The sequence below is a fragment of the Hypanus sabinus genome, chromosome 23 (assembly GCF_030144855.1).
Source record: "Hypanus sabinus isolate sHypSab1 chromosome 23, sHypSab1.hap1, whole genome shotgun sequence".
NCBI lineage: Eukaryota > Metazoa > Chordata > Chondrichthyes > Myliobatiformes > Dasyatidae > Hypanus > Hypanus sabinus.
Window position 1 is genome coordinate 11276648 of NC_082728.1, and position 24824 is coordinate 11301471.

Genomic DNA, 24824 nt, shown 5'->3' on the forward strand with positions numbered 1-24824 from the left:
GCAAATAACATTCAGCACTGAAATTCACGAAAGTGAGTCCACAACCAAGAAACCAGTCAGAGTCATTATGTTTTAGGCATACAAATATTCTATGTATATTGTACTGTACTGCTGTTGCAGTAAAGTTCATGGCATGTGTGAGTGATGATAAACCTGATTCTGATATGGATCTCTATTGTGGTCTGAGGAAGGGGACAGGAAGAGGGTTGGGAAAAGAGGGGAGGGAGCAGGTAGCACCAGAGAGACATTCCGTAATGATCAGTAAGCCAATTGTTTGGAATGAAATGACCTCTGCCTGCTTTGAAAGGGAGAATATAAGTACAGGTGTGAAGATCCCTACTGTACCTGGTGAACCTGTGATCTCTGTCTCAGAGGCCAATGCCAGGCTGTCTTTAAGGAGGGTGAGCCCTCACAAAGCGGCAGGCCCCGGTTATAATAAACCTGATTCTGATTGTAATCTTGCCTGGCGTCTCAGGGTTGGGTGTGTCTACCAGCTGTTCCCACACCCCTCCTGCGGCCATTCCCAACATCCTTTGCTCCCACCAGATTTACAACCTTGCTTTCCGCTCCACGTTGACAAATACAGTACTGTGCAAAAGTCTTAGACACCCTAGCTTTATATGTGTGTGCCTAAAACTTTTGCACAGTACTGTCCTTCCCAAGATTGGCTCACCACATCGTTACCAACCTTTTCACAATCTACTTTAGTCCCATTTGACTGCATTAGGTTCCTTCTTGTCCTTGCCCTTTGAAGTGCCTGTTTCAAAGCCCCGTAAGTGTAATGATTGTATCTGATTCAACTTTGGTAGGTCTACTGACCACTAAAACACTTTCCACTTAGATCCCTTTTAAAGTTAGAATCAGGTTAACTATCACTGACATAAAATTGTCATGAAATTTGTTATTTTGTGCAAGATATAAAATTACTATGTTATAAGAATAAATAAATAGTGAAAAAGCGGAATAGTGAAGCAGTGTTCATGTACTGTTCAGAAATCTGATAGCAGAGGGGAAGAAGCTGTTCTAAAATGTTGAGTGTGTCTCTTCAGACTCCTGTACCACCCGCCTTGGTAGTAATGAGAAAGAGGGCTTGTCCTGTATGGTGAGGGTCCTTAATGATGGATGTTGAATTCTTGAGACACCACTTTTGAAGATGCCCTTAATCATGAGGAGGTGTTGCCTGTGATGGAGCTTACTGAGCCTACAGCCCTCTGTAGCCTCTTGCGGTCCTGCACATTGGAGCCTCCATACAATGCTGTGATGCAACCAGCCAGAACGTTCTCCATTTGTAGAAATTTGCTAGACTCTTTGGGGCCTCTTATTTTTGATGCCCCTAGTATGTGAAACGTAGCAATTTACATTGTCTGGGTTTCCTACAATTATCTATGCGTCTATCAGTTTATCCTTACTTTCTTTGAGGACAACAAAGAAAACAAGTCCGGAATATCTAATTTCTCTGTATGACAAAAATCCTCCAATACAGGTAACATTGTGGTGAATCTCCTCTGCACTCTCTCCAACACATCTTCATAAAAAACTTTATGCAGCACAGTGTAGTACTTCTCGTGTGGAAGCATCATGATATTTACACTCACACCCCATTTATCTTTTCATGTTTTTCAATTTCATAATTGAGCGGATTTTGAATTAAGATCCTTGATTATTGAATTCACCTAGACAGGACTGGAATTAGCATATTTAAAAAAAATAATAATTTTTAGTTTGACTGGCATGGATATGGTGGATTGAATGCACCTCTTGGGTGTTACAAAATTTCTGGATTGGTGATCAGATTTTGATTTCTCTGACATTTCTGTTCAATGGTACCTGTAGCATGGTTTACTCTGCTCAATAATGAGCTTTAATTTGTCTCAGTGTGTATGCCTGTCTTAGAATTTGAAGAATTGTGAACCAATTCTGTACCGTTGCTCTCTGCAGCATTAAGGGAAAGGTACAATGGTTACTTTTGATGGCTTTTGGATAGATATTAAGTAAACTCAAATCACTATTCTCAGTCCTGATGCAGGGTTTTGACCTGAAATGGTAACAATTCCTTTCCCCTCCTCAAATCCTGCTTGACCCACTAAGTTCTTCCAACAGGTTGTTGCTTCAAAATGCTAATCTGTTGCCCACTCAACACTTCCTTTTTCCATCACCACCAAGAAAATGTTTTTATTTTCTATTTCTATTATTTGTTGTTTGTGAGACCGTGCTGGGTGCAATTATATCTGCATAGCATGAATAACATTTTTAATTGGCATCCAGAGATCTGAAAGGAACAACATTAGTACATGTTTGTTTTCTTCCAAATTAATTCTGGGAATGACCTTAGACTGTACTGTGGATTTATGTGATTATTGGGATGTAATTTATATTGCTCTCCTTTAGTTTTCTGTGTTTTCTTTCTTGTTGCCATTTTGTAGCTTGGGGTTCTGGGTAGGAAATGTGTTAGTTTTTGTGTGGGGGATGTTACGTACTCGTGACACATGACAGTGGTGCCACTGTCACGGGACTGGGGTTGAAGCTATACTGGACTTGAGGTAATGGTCTTGTGATGGTGGAATGACGTCATTTTCCTGCCAGTCGAGATCATGTGACAGGTTTTTTTTACAGGTTATAAAAGGTAGACCCCACCTTGTGAGGAGGGGCAGTTCGTGGCTGGATTTGCCAAGTTGACTTCATGCCACTGTGTGTTTTAAGTGATGACGCAGTTTAGTTGAAAGATGAAGTTTTATTTAATGCCTAAAGTTTAAGAGGTCATTGCCAGCAGGTTCTTTACGATTCTGCTAGTTCGAGACAGTGGAGAGTGAAGATCGAAGTTCGGGTGTTAAAGATCGAGGAGAATCGCTTTCGACAGTGAAACGGGTTTCAACCTTTGTGTGATCCTTATTTGGAAGGATTTCATTGACTATCTTCGTGTTAATCCCTGGGTTTACCAGAAAGGATTGAAGGTAGTGAGGAAGAAAAGGTCAGTGCCTTTAAGCCGTTTCGTTTCGTAAATTCTTCGTGGGAAGTTCGACGTCGGGGATTGAAGCCAAGCGACGTGAAAGAGAATTTAAATCGTCTTATAAAGTCTCTTCTTTTAAATGGACTGTGAGCATATCGAACTTTTGGCAATACCACTTTAAAGAACTGTTTTTGCAATATTGCTTTAAGAACTGTTTGGGCTGCCGCACAGCAGCTGTTTCCGGTTACGTTAGTGTTTGTTTACTTTTGGGGGGGTTTGTTTTTTGTGTTTAATAAACGTGTTGTTTGTTATAAGAAACCCTTGCTGAACTCATATATTTATTGTTGCCTGAATACGTAACATTAAATATGGGGGCTGCGTCTGGATTGGATCGTTTGAGTTTAAATGCTTGCTGACTTTTGAATCGGTGTTTTGGAAACGGGGATTACTCGGCTCTTTTGTTTGGCTTGTGGTATTTGGCAGCAATGAATATTGATGAGTTTCTGGCTATGCCAGCTGCGGAGGTGTTGGCGAAGGCGAAAAAAACTGAGGTGTTTGAGATAGCTAGTAGATTGCAACTTAAGGGTATTTTGCAGGCTACATCTAAGGCTGTTATACAGAGAAAAATCGCGTCACACTGTGTGATCTCAGGTGTTTTTGATGATTCGGTTTTAGAGTCGTTTCTAATAAGTAATCTGGAGATGCAGTTGCAAATCGAATAAATGAGAGGTGTAAATTGGAGGCGGAACAAAAGCAGAGAGAATTTGCATATGCAATGGAGGAATTAAGGTCTGGGAATCAATCTTCTGGTTCTAAAAAACCGTTTGTTGCTAGTCGAGAAATTAAATTCATCCCTCCATTTAGTGAAACAGAAGTGGAAAGGTATTTTCAACATTTTGAAACTATTGCTCGGATGTCAGAGTGGCCGAAAGATAAATGGTCAGTGTTGTTATAGAGTGTAATTAAAGGCAAAGCACAACGAGTTTACACAGCTTTAACAGCTGCGCAAGCACTTGATTATGATATTGTAAAGATGCATATCTTAAACGCATATGAGTTGGTCCCAGAAGCTTATAGGGAAAGATTCAGAAGTTTGAAAAAGTCTGTGGAAAAAACTTATGTGGAATTTGCCTATGGTAAAGCTATGTGTTTTGAGAGATGGGTTTCTTCTAAAAATGTAAATGGGGACTATGATACATTGAGGGAGCTGATTTTAATGGAGGAATTTAAAAGAAGCATTCCTGTTGAAGTAAGGACCTACTTAAATGAGAAGGGTACTGATAAATTGCAGGACTGTGCTAGATTAGCTGATGAGTATGTTTTAATCCATAAGAATAAATTTCCTCAGGGCAGAATTTTTAAGAGGAAAAATAACATGGAGACTCAAGGTAAATCAGAAATTAAATCAGAGGTGAATGAGAAAGGAAAGCCTGTGAAGGAAAGAAAGTTTGGTCTTATTTGTAACTATTGTAGGAAGCCTGGTCATGTAATATAGCTAACTGTTTCAAATTGAAAAAGAAAGAGAAGGAAGCAGATCCAGATGGTTGTGTGCAACATACTGAAGCACCTGTAAAGTTACAGGGTTTGATAAACACAAATGAGGCTTTGTTAGAGTCTGACCAAGTTAAAAAGGGACATGATCATTTTATAACTGAAGGATTTGTATCCTTGAAAGAAGGATCTACTCTGGTGCCCATAAGAATCCTGAGGGATACTGGTGCTTCTCAATCACTGATGTTAGACAGTGTGTTGAAGTTTAATGAAGAGTCTGATACTGGTGAGGTAAATTACATAAGAGGTGTTGGAAGTGATTTTATGCCTGTACATTTACATAAAATAAATTTAAAGTCAGGGTTAGTTACAGGATTTGTTAAAGTAGGATTACAGCATAGCTTACCTGTGAAGGGTATTTCTTTATTGTTAGGTAATGACTTGGCAGGTGGACAAGTTTTTCCTGAAGTGCTTTTGACAATGGAGTCAGAGGAACCAGAGTTGAATTCTAACACAGATTCTTCCTGTGTTGTGACTAGAGCTATGGCTAAAAAGATTGATGCGCAGAATGAGATTGTTACTCAGGACTGTTCAATTCAGGATTCGAGTTTTGAGGATGTGTCAGAGATTTTCTTATCTTCGTTGTTTGAACAAGATTCTGGCAGTAAGTCTGACTATAAAGATTTACCTTTGTCTCGGAAGGAGATGATAGCAGAGCAGAATAGAGACTCTGAGATTATAAAATTAAGAGAGCAGGTTTTACTAGATAGTGAAATTGATAAGGTGCCAGTAGAATATTACTTGGAAAAAGGAATATTACTTGGAAAAAGTGGAGATCGCCTACAATTCCTGCAAGTGAGGATTGGAATGTTGTTTACCAGGTAGTTGTCCCGAAAGTTTATCGAAATGAGATTTTGACTTTAGCTCATAGTGTGCCTTTAGGTGGACATCAAGGGGTAAGGAAAACTGCGGACAAGATTTTAAAACATTTTTACTGGCCTGGTCTAAGAAAAGATGTGGCGATGTTTTGTAAAACGTGCCATACTTGTCAAATTGTGGGTAAACCAAATCAGGTAACACCAGTAGCTCCATTTCAACCTATCCCAGCATTTGGTGAACCATTTTCTAAAGTTATTGCAGATTGTGTTGGTCCATTACCAAAGACAAAAACTGGTTATCAGTATTTGTTGACTATCATGTGTACTTCGTCTAGGTTTCCAGAGGCAGTACCACTTAGGAATATAAAAGCTAAAACTGTGACAAAGGCCCTTATAAATTTTTTTACTTATTTTGGATTACCTAAGGAGATACAAACTGATCAAGGCAGTAATTTTATGTCTGGATTGTTTCAACAGATAGTTTATAAATTGGGAGCTAAGCAAATCACTTCGTCTGCATACCATCCAGAATCGCAGGGTGCCTTGGAGAGGTTTCATTCTACCCTCAAGAATATGATTAGGACATTTTGTGTGGAAAATGAAAGTGACTGGAATGAGGGTATAAACTTACTTTTATTTGCAGTAAGGGAATTGGTACAGGAATCTTTAGGTTTTAGTCCATTTGAACTTGTGTTTGGGCATAGAGTTAGAGGACCTTTAGCTTTATTGAAAGAACAGTGGATTAGTAAGGAAGTACACACTAATTTGTTGGACTATGTTTTGAAATTTAAGGACAGGTTACATAAAGCTTGTAGCTTAGCTAAGGAAAATTTAAAGTTGGCTCAGGAGAAAATGAAGACTTGGTATGATAAGGAAGCTAGGGTGAGGATGTTTAAGCCTGGAGATAAGGTGTTGGTTCTTTTCCCAGTGCAGACAAATCCTTTACAAACTAGATTTCATGGTCCTTATGAAATTGTGTCTAAAATCAATGATGTGGATTATGTGGTAAAAACTCCAGATCGTAGAAGGTCAACACAACTTTGCCATATAAATATGTTGAAACCATATTTTGAGAAACAATCTGATACTGTGACTGTTGTGGTTAGTGAGAGTGAGTTTGATTTAACTAGGAACATGATAGGTGATTCATCTGACTTTCATTCTAAATCCAACATTGTTTCTGTTAGGTTACCAAATTCAACCATTCTGGAAAATATTGATGAGAAATTAGCACATTTACAGTTAGAGCAGAAACAACAGATGAAGGAGTTAATTTTTAAATATAAGGAGCTGTTTCCATATGTTCGGAGAAGGACTACTGTAGTTTCACATGATGTAGATGTTGGAGATGCCAAACCTACTAAACAACATCCATATAGGATGAACATGGAAAAATGTGAACTTGCTGAGAAAGAAATTGAATATATGTTAGAGAATAATATCATTAGACAATCTAACTCGAATTGGAGTTCGCCATGTGTTATGGTGCCAAAACCAGATGGTGGTATTAGGTTTTGTACGGATTATAGGAAGGCGAATGCTGTTACGAAAACAGATGCATATCCAATTCCTAGAGTAGATGATTGTGTAGATAAAGTTGGAAAAGCAAAGTTCCTTACAAAGATTGATTTATTGAAAGGGTATTGGTGTGTTCCATTAACGGACAGAGGTAGAGAGATTTCTGCATTTGTAACTCCATCTGGGTTATATGAGTATAATGTTCTTCCATTTGGGATGAAGAATGCCCCAGGTACTTTCCAGAGGATGATTAACTTTGTGATTCAGGGATTGAAAGATACTGATGCTTATATTGATGATTTAGTGACATGAAATGATACTTGGGAAGCACACATTATTGCGATGGAGAAATTGTTTGAAAGGCTTTCAAAAGCTAACTTAACTATTAATTTAGCTAAGAGTGAATTTGGACATGCCACTGTGACTTACCTTGGTTATGTTGTGGGTCAAGGTAAGGTAGCTCCTGTTCAGGCAAAAGTTCAGGCAATTTTAGAGATTCCCACTCCAATGGGGAAAAAGACTCTTAGAAGGTTTTTGAGAATGGTAGGATATTATCGGAAATTTTGTAAAAATTTTGCTAATGTTGCCTTTCCATTAACTAACCTTCTGCAGAAGAATGAGAAGTTTGTATGGACAGTGCCTTGTCAAGAAGCATTTGAAAAATTGAAAACAATGATATGTCAACAACCTGTGCTTAAGGCACCTGACTTTGGAAAACCTTTTTCATTGGCTGTGGATGCTAGTGATGAGGCTGCAGGAGCAGTATTAATGCAAAGGAATGAGGGTGATGAGGTTGATCATCCAGTAGCTTATTTTTCTAAGAAATTTAATAAGCATCAAAGAAACTATTCGACAATAGAGAAAGAATTGTTGTCTCTTGTTTTAGCTTTGGAATATTTTGAGGTATATATTGGTACAACTCAAAAACCACTTATTGTTTACACTGATCATAATCCGTTAGTTTCTCTGAGTAAGATGAAAAACAAAAACAGAAGATTATTAAATTGGAGTTTGATGTTACAAAAGTACAATATTGTGATAACTCATATTAAAGGTAAAGATAATGTGGTTGCTGATTGTCTATCTCGATGTTGAATGTACACTGTAATTTTTTTTATGGAGTGGTTTTTTTTAATTGTAACACTCCTACTGTATTGTGAGTTATAGGCTGTTATATGATGGTATTGTATATTGTGTATGTTATAAAATTTATACCTTTGTTTTTCTTGTAAGCAATTGTCAAAAATTTTTGTTCTTGTCAGACCAAAAATGTTTTTTTGGAGGGAGGTGTTATGTACTCGTGACACATGACAGTGGTGCCCTTGTCACGGGACTGGGGTTGAAGCTATACTGGACTTGAGGTAATGGTCTTGTGATGGTGGAATGACATCATTTTCCCGCCAGTAGAGATCATGTGACAGGTTTTTTTTACAGGTTATAAAAGGTAGACCCCACCTTGTGAGGAGGGGCAGTTCATGGCTGGATTTGCCAAGTTGACTTCATGCCACTGTGTGTTTTAAGTGATGACGCAGTTTAGTTGAAAGATGAAGTTTTATTTAATGCCTAAAGTTTAAGAGGTCATTGCCAGCAGGTTCTTTACGATTCTGCTAGTTCGAGACAGTGGAGAGTGAAGATCGAAGTTCGGGTGTTAAAGATCGAGGAGAATCTCTTTTGACGGTGAAACGGGTTTCAACCTTTGTGTGATCCTTATTTGGAAGGATTTCATTGACTATCTTCATGTTAATCCCTGGGTTTACCAGAAAGGATTGAAGGTAGTGAGGAAGAAAAGGTCAGTGCCTTTAAGCCATTTCGTTTCGTAAATTCTTCGTGGGAAGTTCGACGTCGGGGATCGAAGCCAAGCGACGTGAAAGAGAATTTAAATCGTCTTATAAAGTCTCTCCTTTTAAATGGACTGTGAGCATATCGAACTTTTGGCAATACCACTTTAAAGAACTGTTTTTGCAATATCGCTTTAAGAACTGTTTGGGCTGCTGCACAGCAGCTGTTTCCGGTTACGTTAGTGTTTGTTTACTTTTGGGGGGGTTTGTTTTCTGTGTTTAATAAACGTGTTGTTTGTTATAAGAAACCCTTGCCGAACTCATATATTTATTGTTGCCTGAATATGTAACAGGGAGAGGTTGGAGATTTGGGGCCTGATGTTCTTATTGGTTTTTCTGTGTGGGCACTCTGTTAGCTTTTGTGTGTGAGAGAGGGATTGATGCTATTGACACTTTTTTTTTGCAAAGGTAGGAGTTGGGGTTTTGTTGCCATTGTTGCTGGGTTTTTTTGCAGGGGAGGGTGTTATGTACCCCGTAACTGGGTGTCTAACCAGCAGAGAAAGAAGAATTCGTTGGAGTCTGGTGGTACCAAACTAAAGGTGTTTATTAATAAAAATAAGCAAAACCATATCAATAATGCAAATATACATATAAAACAAGTTAGCTGTAATAAACCTAAAAGTGTAGGAATAGTAATAATCAATAATAAACAAGCTCTATCGGTCTAAGGGTAAATAAATTGTCATAGAATATAAAGTACAGTTCAGTTCATGAGTGCTGATGTAGTCATGGTTGTTGTATTGTAATCGTTGGGGAGAGAGAGAGAGAGAGAGAGAGAGAGAGCACGAGCAAGCGAGCTATAACAGCTACAGTCAGGCAAACCTTCCTTTGCTTTCTTAATCCGTCATATCGGTGTGGTCATTCAGTTATGACCTCTCCGTCCTTCTGCTAGACTGTTCTTCTGTGGTGGACTCGTCACTCTGGCATGAGTGGACACACAAACAAGTCCCCACTGGCCCTGCTGGAACACTGTGAGCTTTACTGACCGATCTCCTGGTTCGGTCTCCGAAGTCCCCACCTTTCTTGTGGGTTCCAACACTCAATCAGTGTCCGCTGGCATGTCTGGAGATTGTCTCTCCAGACCTGTCTTTTTATCCCTACTCACGGGGACTCAGCTATCCATCACTCCTGAATGACTGTGTCCATCAAATAAGGCCACTCCTTCAGTCCACCGAGGAATGTTTATGAGCAAACTATTGTCCTTGCAGCGAAACAGTAAATAATTCAAAAAGGAGTCACAATACGGTTAATCAGCAGTTTCCCCCTCTCTCTTATCTGTCGCCGATGTTCTTGCTTGTTTTTTCGTCTCTCTTTCTCATGGTCAGCATAGCAACAGTAATAGTTCGTGTTTCTCGGGGGGGGGATGGCTAACTCTTCACCCCATTGTCCATCAGGTCTGTTCATCACTCATAACACCCCCATCCTTCTGAGAATTTTCACCAGGGGGGAAAATTAACTAATAAAGCACTGAATTACAGAGTTTAACAAAATATAGTTGTCTTAACTACAAGAATAATACAGATACACGTTCAAGTTAACATCTAGATAAACAATTAGCAATAACATTATCACTCCCCTTTACATGTTCTGTAACAACAGACTCCAATTTAATAACCGCTTACTTTTATTTTTCACGTTCGCAAAAAAAAACTAGAAGGTTGTGATCTTAGCTTAGGTGTTTATTACAAAGTGTGAACCAATACATGTGTGATTATGATGTACATTACAAAAGTTTGTACAAATACTAATCTCTATTTTACTTTTTAACTTAATATTCAAACAGTCAATCTTTCATGGTGTTTTTATCTTTCACATGCTTTGTCAAATTCCCTCAAAACCAGATCCTGTTATTCAAAGTGGCATTTTGTCAACCTTTGTCCCTTTTCCACTTAACTCTCACGTGGTTAGCTTGCTCACCAGTGTGGAATAGGCCTTCACAGACTCCTTTCACAGGAGTTATCTTATCACCAATGTTATCCAAACTAAGCCCATTTGCTGAACTTCCAAACAATTCGTTAATTTTAAGCAAGTCATTAATTTTATCTTCAGGATCTTTCATTCTATTTGTTTTCAGTTTGTAACAGTGGCAGATGATCCCTCTTGGTCAAAACAACGTTTCAAGTTCTGCCTCTCCAAATCACATACTTGAACAACATCAAGTTGTTTATCTTTAAATTTCCAAACAAACTGTAATTGATTCACAGGCACCTTGTTAACAAGCCATTGTTTAGTTAACGGTCCCTTCCCTTTTGTCAATCCTTCTAAAACCAATTCAGACTTTAAATTTTCTTTATTCAATTTAGGAACAACAACTTTCCCTTCTCCTTCAATGATACTCACATCACCAGCTTTCATCTCATCATTAACTTTTAACACACCTTCTAACACAAACAACTGAGAATTCTCACTTTCCACTGGTACCAAGGTTAACCCTTTCTTCACTGAACCAAGTTCATCTGACCCAAAAGAACTGCATTCCTTTTCAACTAAATCAGATACCTCAGACTTTTCCTGAGTTTCAGTACTAGGTTCAGTGCCCTGTGCATCCACTCCCTTCACACCCTGAACACACTCTAACGGGACATCTACCTCTTCCAGGCTTTCAATACCAGTCCCCTTTTCAAATTCTAAGTTCCTCTGATCCTCCCAGTTACTCTCTGGGCAACTCCCCTTTGGAGTAAACTCAACCTTGCAGGTTAAAACAATTTTGTCTGCTAACCCAGCAGACTCCCTCAAGGTAGCAGCATCCTTTTCATCTAGGACAGCCCTTACATCATTATCAGGAACACATTTAAATTCTTCAACTGCCAACAGTTCTGTCAAGCCAGACAGATCATCCGTGTCCAACCCTGGACATTCTAACTGCCATATCTGTTTCTCATCTTTACTCTGTGCCTCTATAAATTCCCTCCTGACTAAGGGTAAATCTACCTCCTCTCCTTTACTCTCTTTCACCCCACTATCCTCCGTTTTACCACCCTCTAACCCCTCTTGGTACAGGGTCAGTAAAAACGTCTCCGCCAAATTAACACTGGACTCATTTAAACTGGCTCCTTTCTCAGCCACCTTTCTAGACATGCTGTGAGTTATTGCGTATGCGGGATAAATCTTGGAATCTATGGGCGGGTCCTCAGCACTCATAGGCTTACTTGTCAGCTTCACTGCTGAACACACATCCCCAGTATCTCTCCAGTTACGCACTGAAACTGGGGTTTCACCTTCCTTCACAGACACCGTCCCTTTCGAGATAAACTTCTCACGCCCCCCTTGCGCTCTTCCTCATCGATCTGCTGACCGACTCAATGCAACCTGTAGGGATTGCTGTTTCCCTTTTCCTGTCTCCTTCTTCAGAGCAAAGCACTTAGATGCTATATGATCAGCTTTCCCACAATTATAACAGGTAAAGCTAGGAACCTTCCTGCCAGCCTGCTTTTCCTCCTCCCCTTTTCCACTATCTCCTGGCTTATTCTCTGCCTTAGCCGGTGGGCTTTCTCTACCATCCCTACTGCCTCTCTGGTAGCTCTTGTTTGAGGAAAACTTTGACTTGTGGGTTAAGGCGTACTCGTCTGCTAACTTGGCAGTCGCAGACAGAGTCTGTGTCTCCTCATCCAAGTACATCTTCATACTTTCAGGGATACAACTTTTAAATTGCTCTATCAGTATTAACTGTAACAGGTTATCACAATCTTCATCAACCCCTTTTGAGGCGCACCAATGCTCACAATATATTTGCATCTCACGGGCAAACTCTAAATAAGTGTGGTTCCACGGCTTTCTCAAGTTCCAGAACTTCTGCCGGTATGCCTCTGGCACCAACTCATAACTCCTCAGTACAGTCCTTTTTACTTCCTCATAATTCCTAGACTCATCCATGGACAATGCTGAATACGCTTGCTGAGCCTTCTCCCTAAGTACGCTCTGTACCAGAGCAGCCCATTTTCTCTCAGGCCAGTTCTGATTCACAGCCACTTTCTCAAAATGGAGGAAGAACTTATCGACATCCATCTCCTCAAATGGAGATCTAGATCTTCCGACTAATCTTGAACCCCTCATTTGGGTCTACCACCCAGTCTCTTCCCTGTTGTACCTTTAACTTCTCTATTTCCAGCTCATGCTGCCTCTCTTTCTCCTTTTCCTCCATCTGCCTTTCAGCTTCCTCTTTCCTCCTTTCAGCTTTCCTTTCTTCCTCCTCTGCTTCCAACTGCCTCATCTGAAGTTCGTGCTGCCTCTTTTCCTTTTCCTCAGCCAACCTTAATTTTCCCATCTCTAACTGAACCTCCCCCTTGGCTGGTTTCCTCTCAGGGAACAGGTCCAATACATCTGGTGTGAACACACCCTTGGATACATAATGCATCACTATTTCTCTCTGTATATCCACCTTTCTCATCGACAATTTCACCTCTGGGAGATTAATCGTTTAGCAACAATCACCAATTCAGCCTTCCTGGCAACCTCTCCTGGCAGTCGGGTCTTTTAAAAATTTGACAATGTCCATCTCTGCTGGTTTCCCGTCTGGTTAATCTCACAACCAGATCAGATAAGGGACTTTTATCCCGATTTACTGGCCCCCTAATTTGGTAATCAAATCTCGAGACGAGGCCCCAATTTGTTACATACCCCATAACTGGGTGTCTAACCAGCAGAGAAAGAAGAATTCGTTGGAATCTGGTGGTACCAAACTAAAGGTGTTTATTAATAAAAATAAGCAAAACCATATCAATAATAGAGTTTGGTACTCTAGCTGCTGTTTTGTGAGAGGGAGGGGTTGAGGGGTTTGGGGTTTGCAAGTTTTGTTTTTCCTTTTTGTGTGATGGGTGTCTGGGAGGGTAATATCTTTTCTTCCAATGACTCCCATGCTTTTTTTCCGTATAGTTCATGGTTATCTGGAGAGAACAAATATCAGAGTTGTATTGTACATGTATACTTTGCCAATAAAATGAATCTTTGAATTTGACACCACTGAGACAGCAGTTTCAAAATTTCTATCTAAATCTGTGGATTAAGGAGGTTATCACTACCTAGCTCAGTCTTGAGATGAGGCTTTAAAATTTCAGACTAATGTTAATTAACCAGTTGAACTGATTCATTAATATGATTGACAGTGGTGCTTTAGTTTATCATAAGAAAATAGTTCTGGAAGTCTGATTATGGTATTAACTTGCTAGTATTCAGAAAATATGGTTTAACTTTTAATGACTATATTGTTTGTTATAGGAACTTCAACAGAAGCGGGCAGAGAAGGCTGCAGAAGATAAAAGAATTAGTGAGGAAGAAGTGGCAGCATTGAGAGAAAGGGGAAAAGTTATGAGGAGAAAAGCAACTAAGACAGTGCCCATAAATAATACAAGTCCAGTCCACAGTCAAGTCAAATCTAGAAATTCAGGTATGGGACAGTACTTGTATCAACGTGGATAAGCAGTGAATAAAATATAGGAGAGAATTTATTGGATTCAGTATTTATTTATGATTTGTTGAAGGCTACTTTCCATTCTTGCTATATTTTAGCTGAAAGGCGCAATTGTTTCAGTATCATAAAATTTTAACACAGTTGTGCAGTGCAAAGAAAATCAGCAGAAATGGATATGGTGTACTTTTCCAAAGGCTGCCCAGGTCAGTCACCGTAATTTTGGGATAGAATTGATGTAAAAATTCTGAAGAGCCAAGAAACGGTGTTTATTGCGCTTTCAGGGCTTTAGTTATGTTTATGGAAGGGGCATGTTAATCCCACATGGTAAGTTCTTACCTATTAACATACCTACAATCCCCATAACCTTCCACCAAATCCCTGTAATGAATTATTATAGGTGCAAAAAAGATTTTGAGAAGTGGGAAGTAGTTAGTTCAAAGTTCAAAAGTAAACTTATTATCCAAGTACATATATGTCACCGGTAAACCCAAGAAATATAATAGAATCAATGAAAGACTCCACCCAACAGGACAGACACCCATTTTACAAAAGTCAACAAACTGAAAATACAAAAATAAATAATAATAATACATAACTGAACAAAATATTGAGAACATGAGATGAAGAGTCCTTGAAAGTGAATTCATAGGTTGTAGGAACATTTCAATGATGGGGTGAGTGAAGGTATCCCCACTAGGTTCAGGGGTAATAACTTTCTGTGGGTCCTGAGGCTGCTGTACCACCTTCTTGATGGCAGTAGCAAGAAGAGAGCATGGCCTTGGATGGTGGGGGTCTTTGATGACAGATGCTGCTTTCCACTATTTTTTGTCGGATTTTCTGTTCAAGGGCATTAATGTTTCCATACTAGACCATGATGCAACCAGTCAACGTACTCTCCACCAGACACTTAAAGAAGTTTGTCAAAGTTTTGGATGTCGTGCCGAATCTTCACAAACTTTTAATGAAATTGCGCCCAGTACAGATCCGCTGAGGAATATCTGACTGATGTTGAAAACAAACAAGTACTCCTTAATTTTTTTGGTAAAATATATCAGTTTACATTCAGATTTTCCTCCCTCATTTTACTGAATAATATCCATGTATGTGGAGTTTGCACATTCTTTCTGAGACGACATAGGTTTCCTCCCAGGTACTCAAATTTTCTCCCACATCCTAGAGACGTACTGAATTAGCTTCTGCAAGTTATCACTCACGTGGCTAGATGGTAAAATCTGGGTGAGTTGATGGGAAGGAAGTTGGAATCAAAATGTAGTTAGTGCTTGAAGGTTGCCGTGCACTTGGTGACCATTTCCTCCTTGCATAACTTCAACTCTGTGACAGTGTGCATTAGCTGTATGCTGTTCACACGTTTAAAAGACTCTTCAATTTTGTGACTGAACTTCTGCTAAGTCAGCATTTTATCTTTACTTCATTCCTTTTAAACTTTCAATACAGCTGCGGATCTGGAAGCGTATTCTAACCAGAGAACTGAAACTTCTATTGGACCTGGTATGAAGACAGAAGAATTACAGGTATGAATAGAATTACAGGTATGAAATAAATTACTGTTTCATCAAAGGGAGTAATTCTGTATCTTTCTACTTTTTGATTTCTGATAATTTGGCTCAGTAGTGTGACTCTTGTATCTGAGATTTAAGTTGAATTCCATGGGATGAATCAGGCCACTGCTGTACCAAGGGGAATGTTGTACTATCTGAGATGTTTTCATTCAGATGAATTACTAAACTAATGTCCCATCTGTTTGTTTAAGTAGATACAATTACATGGTATAGTCAAACAAAGAGCATATAATTTCTCTCAATGTAGTCTCTAGCATTCTTTCCTCATTTAGAAAACCAGTTGACATAATTATTTGCTTCTAAGATTTGTTGGAGTTTTGATGCAAACAGCTTGGCTACTGTATTTTGTTACAGAATAATGATACCCAATTTTTAAGTGTAATCCATTAGTTGCATTTGGAGAACTTGTTAATGCAAAGAATCCTATATAAGTAATTCTGTTTGGCTTTAGCCAACTAATCTAAATACTTTTGTAGAACCATTCACAGGACATGATTCTGAGAGAAACACCAGTTGAACAGGAGACAATGACGCTGAGTGTAAGCCATTCTAAAACAACACTGAATGATGTACTTGACACACTCAAACTGTTGGAGGAAGAACCTGAACTACTTCCAGAACCAAAGGTCTACAAAAAGGATAAATATGCTTGGATAGATGAGGTAATTTTTGATTTTCTTTGAATGAAAGATGCCAGAGAATGTATACAGGTAGTGTTTAGCTTGCAAGTCATACAGAGTGCTCATATACTTAATCATTTTCCTATTCTTAAAGACCTAAAACCTTTAAAGATTTCTCAAATTAAGTTCACTAGTGGCTATTGCCTTTAAAATGGGCAAGGAATCTCATCCTTGTATTCAGTTTGAGTATCATAAAGAGAATGGAAAGCTTTTAGATGTGGGAAGTGCTATTGTATTAAAAATAAAATTATTCCCATCTGATTTCCTAAACCCAAAAGGGTGCCTGCTTCTTGTTTATTTTGGTCATCTACTCTTGATCCAAGGAGTGGCATTAAGTTGTAGAAGAATGACTGCTTGGTTCCGTAATTGTTTGGCCATTAATGAGAAATTATTGTTGCTGTCAATTAATTTCAGTTAATGCATAGGATTATAACTGTGTAAATTATTTTATTTTACTTGAAGAACTACCCTGTCCATAATAAATGGTTCCATAGCATACTTCGCCCAAGTCCACTGCACCCTGGCATACTCTTCCCTTCAGTGATATCGGTCTCACTTAAATCATGCCAATGCAGTGATCTATGGCTGAAAAATGGCAGATGAAATTTAATGTAGACAAGTGTGAGGTATTCCACTTAAGTAGGACCAACCAAGGTAGGTCTTACATAGTAAACGGTAGGGCACTGAGCAGTGTGGTAGAACAACAGGACCTGGGAATACAAATCCATAATTCATTGAAAATTGCATCACAGGTAGATAGGATACTAGGGAAAGTTTTTGAGACATTGGTTTTAATAAATCAAAGTATTGAGTTTAGGAGATGGGATGTTTTGTTTAAGTTGTGTAAGATGCTGGTGAGGCCTAATTGTGTGCAGTTTTGGTCGCCTACCTAAAGGAAAGATGTAAATAAATTTGAAACAGTACAGAGAAAATTGACGAGGATTTTGCTGTATTTGGGGGACCTGAGTTATTAGGAAAGATTGACTAGGTTAGGACTTTATTCTTTGGAACTTAGAAGATTGATGGGAGATATGATGGAGGCATGCAAAATTATAGGGGTACAGATAGGGTAAATACAAGCAGGCTTTTTCCACTGAGGTTGGATGGGTTAAGGGTGAGAGGTGAAAAGTTCAAGGGGAACATGAGGGGATATTTCATCTCTCAGAGGGTCATTAGAGCGTGGAACAAGCTGCCAGCCCAGGTGGTGCATGCAAGCTCAACTTAAACGTTTAAGAGAAGTTTGGATGAGTACATGGGTGGTAGGCATATTGAAGGCTGTGGTTCTGGTGCAGATAGATGGGAGTAGGCTATTTAAATTGTATGCCACAGACTGTGCTGTACTTTTTTATGACTTTATGACTAAAACTGCTTTACCATGGCATGTAGGGTATGCTGACATTTAAGTTGTTTCACTGTTCTTGAAAAGCACATTACTTTTAATCACTGTAGCTAGTTTGGCCCAATAATAGTCAAAAATATTGCAGTAAAGTTCAGTGGGATTAATTGCATTTGTAACCCCCTGGGTTACCTCAGGCTCGCTTAGCTTGTTCTCGTCTAGGGATGAGCAGCCTTTAGCCCCGCCAAACTGGGTAATCAGCTGATGTGGATGCTGTGTGATGTCCCCGTCTCGCTCAAAAACAGACAGTACACCATATGCGATTAAATGAGTACAATTTATAAAGGTTACTATAACTAAGTGATTAATAATGATATAGTATATATGAAGGAAAAAAAATAAAGAAAAGGCACCAAACGTATCAAAGTCCAAACCACTTCGTGAACAACCGTTGGAGCTCAATTACTGAAGTCTTCTGGCCACCGTTCAATCCCCTCCGAACTCCTCGACTCGCAGCTTAGGACCACCCGAAGTGGTCAACCAAGCACATCTATCTTTGTCTCCTCGGGGTACTTCCTGGCCTCAGACCCCCACTTGGGGTCCGTTCCTCGCCCAGTTTACAGCATCACGTCCTCTCTGTCTCACCCCCTTGCGCTGATCTCCCCAAAAGCTCGCCAACAATAGCTTACAGACTCAGAAGAAAGAACAACATTAATCCCAATTGGTTAACAAAGGAATACAATTCTCGTTATCCATAGATTTTAACCCAAACAAGCTTCCAGCACTCTCTCGCAACAAAGAAGCATTCCTACTTTTAACAAAACAAAGAAGCCATTTTGATTAACATACACAGTAACAAAGAAAAAGAAGAAACCCCCTTTACACATTCATGTCAATTATGGCTGATTACCTCATGTGCTGATTGTGTTATGATTGTAAGGTTGTGTAATGGTCTATAAAATACAATCTCAAATGGGAATAACAAAATAACAGCAGGAATGAAAGTATCAAGCAATTTGAATACTTATCACCTGGTATGTAAATGATTACTTCAGTCCCCATTCTATGTACTTTTGAGGCTACTTAATACAGTAACAAGTAGCAATATTAAGACTCAACATTATGGGCAAAATGGTTGAAAGGCATAATTTGGTGTTGTCTTCCACCCTCTTTTTAATCAACAGGATTGTGACTGGACATCCCTGACAGCAGACAATTTGGAGAAACTAGGACAAATTGAAGGGGCATCAGGTCGACCCGAGGATGGCACTTTGCTATCGGAAGCAAAGCTGAAAAGCATTATGAGTTTCCTTGATGAGATGGAGAACTCTGAGCAGGAGCGCCCCATATCCCGTACCTCAGTGGCACACAGAGAGGTAAGTCATACTATTCATTTCTTACATTTCTACAATCAAAACCAAAGAATTTTAAAGGAAAATGCAAAGGATTTGCTTAATCTATGTAACGTTTCTACTTTTGTTCCTCTGTTGGTAAGGTATAAAATTATAAGCTATGATGACATTTTGGAAACTAGACTCCGCTTTCTACTTATTCAAAGCATGATGTTTGTAAAGGAACGAGTAATTTTAAATCCAGCCTGCCCGTGAAGAATTGAGGCAGATCTTCAGTTTAAAAGCTGGCTTAACAGCTGCTGACTTTTCAGCACTGTGGGAAGTGGAAGCTTTGGTTTGGGAGAGAGGGTTGGGTAGTTAAGAGGATGTGGATGGTGCTGGCACTGGAAGATGGTGATGCAGTTGGGTCTGAATGAATAAATTACAGAAAATATCAGATGCACGTGATAGGTAAGACAACATCTGGCAAAAGAGAAACAGAGTAATGTTCAGTTAAAGGCTCCTTGTGATGAAGAATATTTGACCTGAAATGTTGACTCTTCTATTCATCTGTGTTGTCTGATCTAATGAGTGATTCCAGTTTTGATCCTCCTTGTTCTTGCTGATTGAGTTTACATTTTGGTTGTACAAGAGACAAGCTACAGTGTGAGGAGATTCTGCTTTGGTTAAGGATGAGAAAAAGAAACCTGAGATTAAATATTTCTTTTCTTTCTTTTTCAATATTTTTATTATTAATATTAATATCAACAAAATAAAATTGATACATAGATAATGGGATTACAAACATACGCATTTCAACTGAACATGAAAGAATACATAAGCAATGGTTACAGTATAAATGAGTATTCCCAAATCATGGACGATACAATTTACAAATGAACAAGGCAAACCTTGGTATATCATAATATATATTAAAAAAAACAGAAAAAAAGAAAAAGAAAAAAAATGCAAAAAACTAATCTAATAACTAATAAGCAAAAAAAACAAGAAAAAAGAGGAAAAGAAAAAATGGAAAAAAAGGGCTGTTTATAATATCTCACAAAAATGCAAAATCATCAGTGTTGTCAACTCCGATCCTCTCAACATATATAAAATCGAAACTGGAAAAACAAATAGGCTTGGAACAGGGTCATTCATGTTACATCATATGAAAATATTGAATAAATGGTCTCCATATCTTTTCAAATTTAATAGAAGTATCAAATACAACACTTCTAATTTTTTCTAAATTTAGACATAACATAGTTTGAGAAAACCAATGAAATACGGTAGGAGGATTAATTTCTTTCCAATTCAATAAAATAGATCTTCTAGCCATTAATGTAAGAAATGCAATCATTCGACAAGCGGAAGAGGATAAATGGAGTGAGTCCATCATTGGTAAACCAAAAATTGCAGTAATAGGATGAGGTTGTAAATCAATGTTCAATACCGTAGAAATAATATCAAAAATGTCTTTCCAATATTTTTTCAAAAGCAGACACGACCAGAACATATGAGTTAAAGACGCTATCTCAGAATGACATCTGTCACAAATAGGATTTTTATAAGAATAAAAATGAGCCAATTTATCCTTGGACATATGAGCCCTATGCACAACCTTAAACTGTATTAATGAATGTTTAGCACATATAGATGATGTATTAATTAATTGAAGAATTTTATCCCAATTCTCAATAGGGATAGTAAGGTTAAGTTCTCTTTCCCAATCATTTTTAATCTTATAGAAGGGCTCTGAACGTATCTTCACAATTATATTGTAAAGTTTTGATATTAGCCCTTTCTGAGAAGGATTTAGTTCAAACAAATTCTCCAAAATACCTGAAGACACAAAATTTGGAAAAGTAGGAAGTACAGTATTTAAGAAATTCCTAATCTGTAAATATCTAAAAAAATTAAATCTAGGCAAATTATATTTATTAGATAATTGTTCAAAAGACATAAAACAATTATCCAAAAATAAATCGGAAAAAGAGATTAAATGTTTCATTGCTTTTCAGATTTAATGAAAGTTTAATTAAATTTATCTGTGAATAGTAAAGTTCTCTATGTCCTCTCTCAAGGGTTTATTATCTGAAGAGGAACAGGCCCACCTGGAGCAGGCGTCACTCATGGCAACAGAGGTGACAAGCTCAATGATCAAGTTAAAGCTGGAATGTGAAGAGAAGAAACGTGCTGTTGCTATGTTACAGACTGCTTTGGTAAATACAGTGTATCTCAATAATATTTATATTTGATAATGCTTTGAAGTGTGAAGAAAGTGGATCAGTGCCAAGATTGATGTTTGGAAAGTTCCTCAATTGGCCGCAGACTTCTGGATAGAAACTGTTTGGAACCTGATAGAAATCAAGTCCCAATCTGATTTGCATTATATCTTAAACTAAATTTGAATTTGTACTATCTAACTCCAGGAAGCACAAGAGATTATGCAGTTGTTGGAGATCCAGAGTATAATATGCAAAATACTGGAGGAACTCAGCAAGTGAGGCAGCATCTATTTTAAGGAATAAACAGTTGATGTTTCAGGCCAAGACCCTTCATCAGGGTGAAGAAGAATAAGCAGCTGAAGTAGACTAAGTCAGTTTTGGATTAGAATAGTTTTATTTGTCAAGTATACATCACAACATACAGTGAAGTGCATTGTTTGCACCAACAACCAACACAGTGCAAGGATGTGCTGGGGCATCTTGCAAGTGTTGCCATGTTTTCAGTGTTAACATAGCATGTCCACGATTTACTAACTCTTACTAATCCATATGGCTTTGGAATTTGGGAGGAAACCAGTGTACCCAGAGGAGACCCATGTGGTCACAGGCATGTAATAGTTACATTCCACCTCCATCGAATGTTCTCAAAAGTTAAGTCTTGTACATTGCTGAGCACCATTGATAATCTCATTTTAATCCCTTAGCTTCAATTGTTTAGTGTAAAGGTTGCCAACTGATAGATCAATTTAAAAAAAATTGAACTATGAAGGGATGGGACCTAAACAAATAGAAATTCCAACTATGTGACGATAGTGGGTGTTCTCTTTATTTATAAACTTGCAACTTCAGAATGTGTAACAAGTGGAACATTCATTTCCTTCATGCTTTTAAAAAAGCAACAGGAAAGCATTTGTTTCTCCACAGGTCTGCTTTGTTGTGTAATACACTGTTATAGAAACAGCCACAAATGAACTTGTCTTATTGAAACTGTGTGTTTAGTACATCACCACAATGTTTCTTGCTCATATGACATTGATTTCCAGTATTTTAGTTTTCTAATTTTGCCCAGCAGTCATAGATCCAAATGTGAGTTACCCAAACAGAAGAGCTTACAAGGTCAGCCACTTTGCTGTGGGTCTGGAATTGCAAAAAGGCCAGACACACATGAACTGGATATGTTTCTGTAGCAATCTGAAAGTCTTGAGTAATGAAAGCTGCAATACTAAATTTCCTTTATTTAGGTACCTGATCAGGAACTGAGTTTATAATCCAGAGCTGTGTTGTGGGTTTCAGAGTCAAACACACCAATGACTTCGGTTCAGCTCATTCATACTGACCAAGATGCCAACTTGAGCTAGTACCATTTGTCTGCATTTGGCTTATTTACCTCTAAACCTTCCCAATTCATGAACCTGACCAATTGCCTTTTAAGCATTGCAATTATACCTGCTTCTACCACTTCCTCTAGCAGTTTGTTCCAAATACCCACTACCTTCAGGTTTCCTTTAAATCTTTCCTCTCTTATCTTAAAGCAATGCCCTCTGGTTTTAGATTCCTCTTCCCTAGGGAAAAATGTGACCATCCACTATCTATACCTCTTGTGACTGTGATCTTAGTCACTGGGAGACAGTGAAGAAAGTGATAAAGAAATCTTTATTCATCACAACAAGCAAGTATTTTCATGGAGACCGTTGTGCTAGAGTACCCCAAAGTCAATGTATGTCACATTTTATAGCTAAAAGTCACGAGTAACAGCAGGCGATTCAATAAAATTTAAATAGTTACACTGACATTATTTACTCCAACACTTTGAGTCTTATAGTGCTTACTCTGAGTTGCATGTCTCTAGTGGGTGACACCCCTGAATGTTCAAAACCTCTGCTGAGACAAGGTGGTCTAAAATCTTCTGAAAACTGAGATACCAGACACCCACATTTGATGATGAGGGCACATTGATTACACAAATACCCCAACTATTGATAATCAACTGTGCTTGTGGCCATGTTTGATGTGCTAAGTGTCAAAAATAAGTCTGGTCTGCAACTTCCTTGAACTCAATTACAATGGTGCAGATAACTTGGCCTTTTGCCTGGTTTGATGTAGGCCAATTAACATTATACTATTGATTAACGTTTGGCTGAAGTAGACAAGAAAATCTCATTCATGGTCAGTTTACTGTGCAAACCACATCTCTTAAGACTGGTCCTCATTTGAATAAATATCTGCTGTATTCATGAAATCTATAACTCCAAATTAATCCCCATTGTTCCTCAGGATTTTATAAACCCCATAGGGACACCCCTGAGCTGTCTTAACTTCTGGGGAGAAAGCTGTAGCCTATCCAGTCTCTCCTTGTAACTCACGTCCTCCTGTCTTGTTAATATCCTTGTGAATCTTATCTGTATGTTTACCAGCTTAACATCCTTCCTATAGTTAGGTGACCAGATATGCACATAATATTTCAAATATGGTCTCACCGATGTCAGCTCCCCCCAAAAAAAAGGCAGCTATGCTATATACCTTCTCTACCACTTTGTCTACTTGTGTCACCACTGTCAGGGAACAATGTTCTCTGTGTTCTTATTCCCTGGGGCTCGGTCATTAACTGTGTTTGTTACTCCTGCTGTGGGTTAGCTTCCCAAAGTGCATTTCCTTGCACTTGCCTGAGTTATACATCATATGCCATTCCTTTGCCCACTTTCCCAGTTTGCCTCAATCTTTTCTTTCTTACTTATGCTTGACTAATTCCCCTTGAATGCATTAATGCTTTTCATCTCCATAACTCTTTGCTGTACCACGTAACGTATTGTAAGTTCTGTCTGGGTGAAGCAATCTCCAGGAATCCCTCGGATTTTGCAAAAAAATCAAGGTGATTTTATTATCACCTTGTTGCATTCAAGCACAAATATTGTGGTGGAGCTACTTCATGACATGGAGGTGCTGCAATATTTTGGTGCTAGTTAACATACTCTGTCATGAATGATACAAAGACACATCATCATCATCATCACATGCCTTGTCATATGACATGGACGATCATGGTCATCCAATTTTTTTTTTACAGAATTGGTTTGTCATTGCCTTCTGGGCAATGTCTTTACAAGATGGGTGACCCCAGTTATCATCAATACTCTTTAGAGGTTGCTGTGTTGGTGGTCACATACCCAGGGCTTGTGATGTGTACCAGCTGCTCATATGACCATCTGCCACTTGCTCCCATGGCATCTTGTGACGCTGATCAGAGGGGCTAAGCAGGTGTTACACCTTGCCCAACGGTTACCTGCAGGGTAGCAGAGGGAAAGAGCACCTTACACGTCCTATACTACAGACATAGAGCCATGTGGCTCAGACCCAGACACTGCATGTCAAAATGGGTCTCCAGGAGGAAGTGATAGGCGGGTAATGCTAAGGGGAAGAGGAAGGTCAGAGTGGGGAATTGCTAAAGAATGAAGGGGAAATCCCATTGTGTCCATGTTCTAACTCTGTCTGTCCTTCCTCAGACTTGTATAACCTAATCTCTCCCTTTCTCTCAATCCCTCCACTTGCTGACATACTGCTCTTGTTAAACCCCCCCCCCCCCCCCCAAATAG

General features: G+C 38.7%; 1 protein-coding gene across 7 annotated transcripts in view; it reads left to right on the forward strand.

Annotated features, from left to right (window-relative positions):
- cep131 (centrosomal protein 131) overlaps positions 1 to 24824 on the forward strand; it is a 147429-nt gene that overhangs the window by 56183 nt on the left and 66422 nt on the right. For all 7 annotated transcript variants that reach the window (XR_009507578.1, XM_059948375.1, XM_059948374.1 and 4 more), the window contains 5 exons: positions 13887 to 14055; positions 15535 to 15611; positions 16136 to 16321; positions 18860 to 19051; positions 21091 to 21228. Coding sequence is in view for 6 of the 7 variants with exons in the window: in XM_059948375.1 (XP_059804358.1) it covers positions 13887 to 14055; positions 15535 to 15611; positions 16136 to 16321; positions 18860 to 19051; positions 21091 to 21228 (762 nt within the window). In the remaining variant the exon portion in view is untranslated. The remainder of the gene's footprint in view (positions 1 to 13886; positions 14056 to 15534; positions 15612 to 16135; positions 16322 to 18859; positions 19052 to 21090; positions 21229 to 24824) is intronic.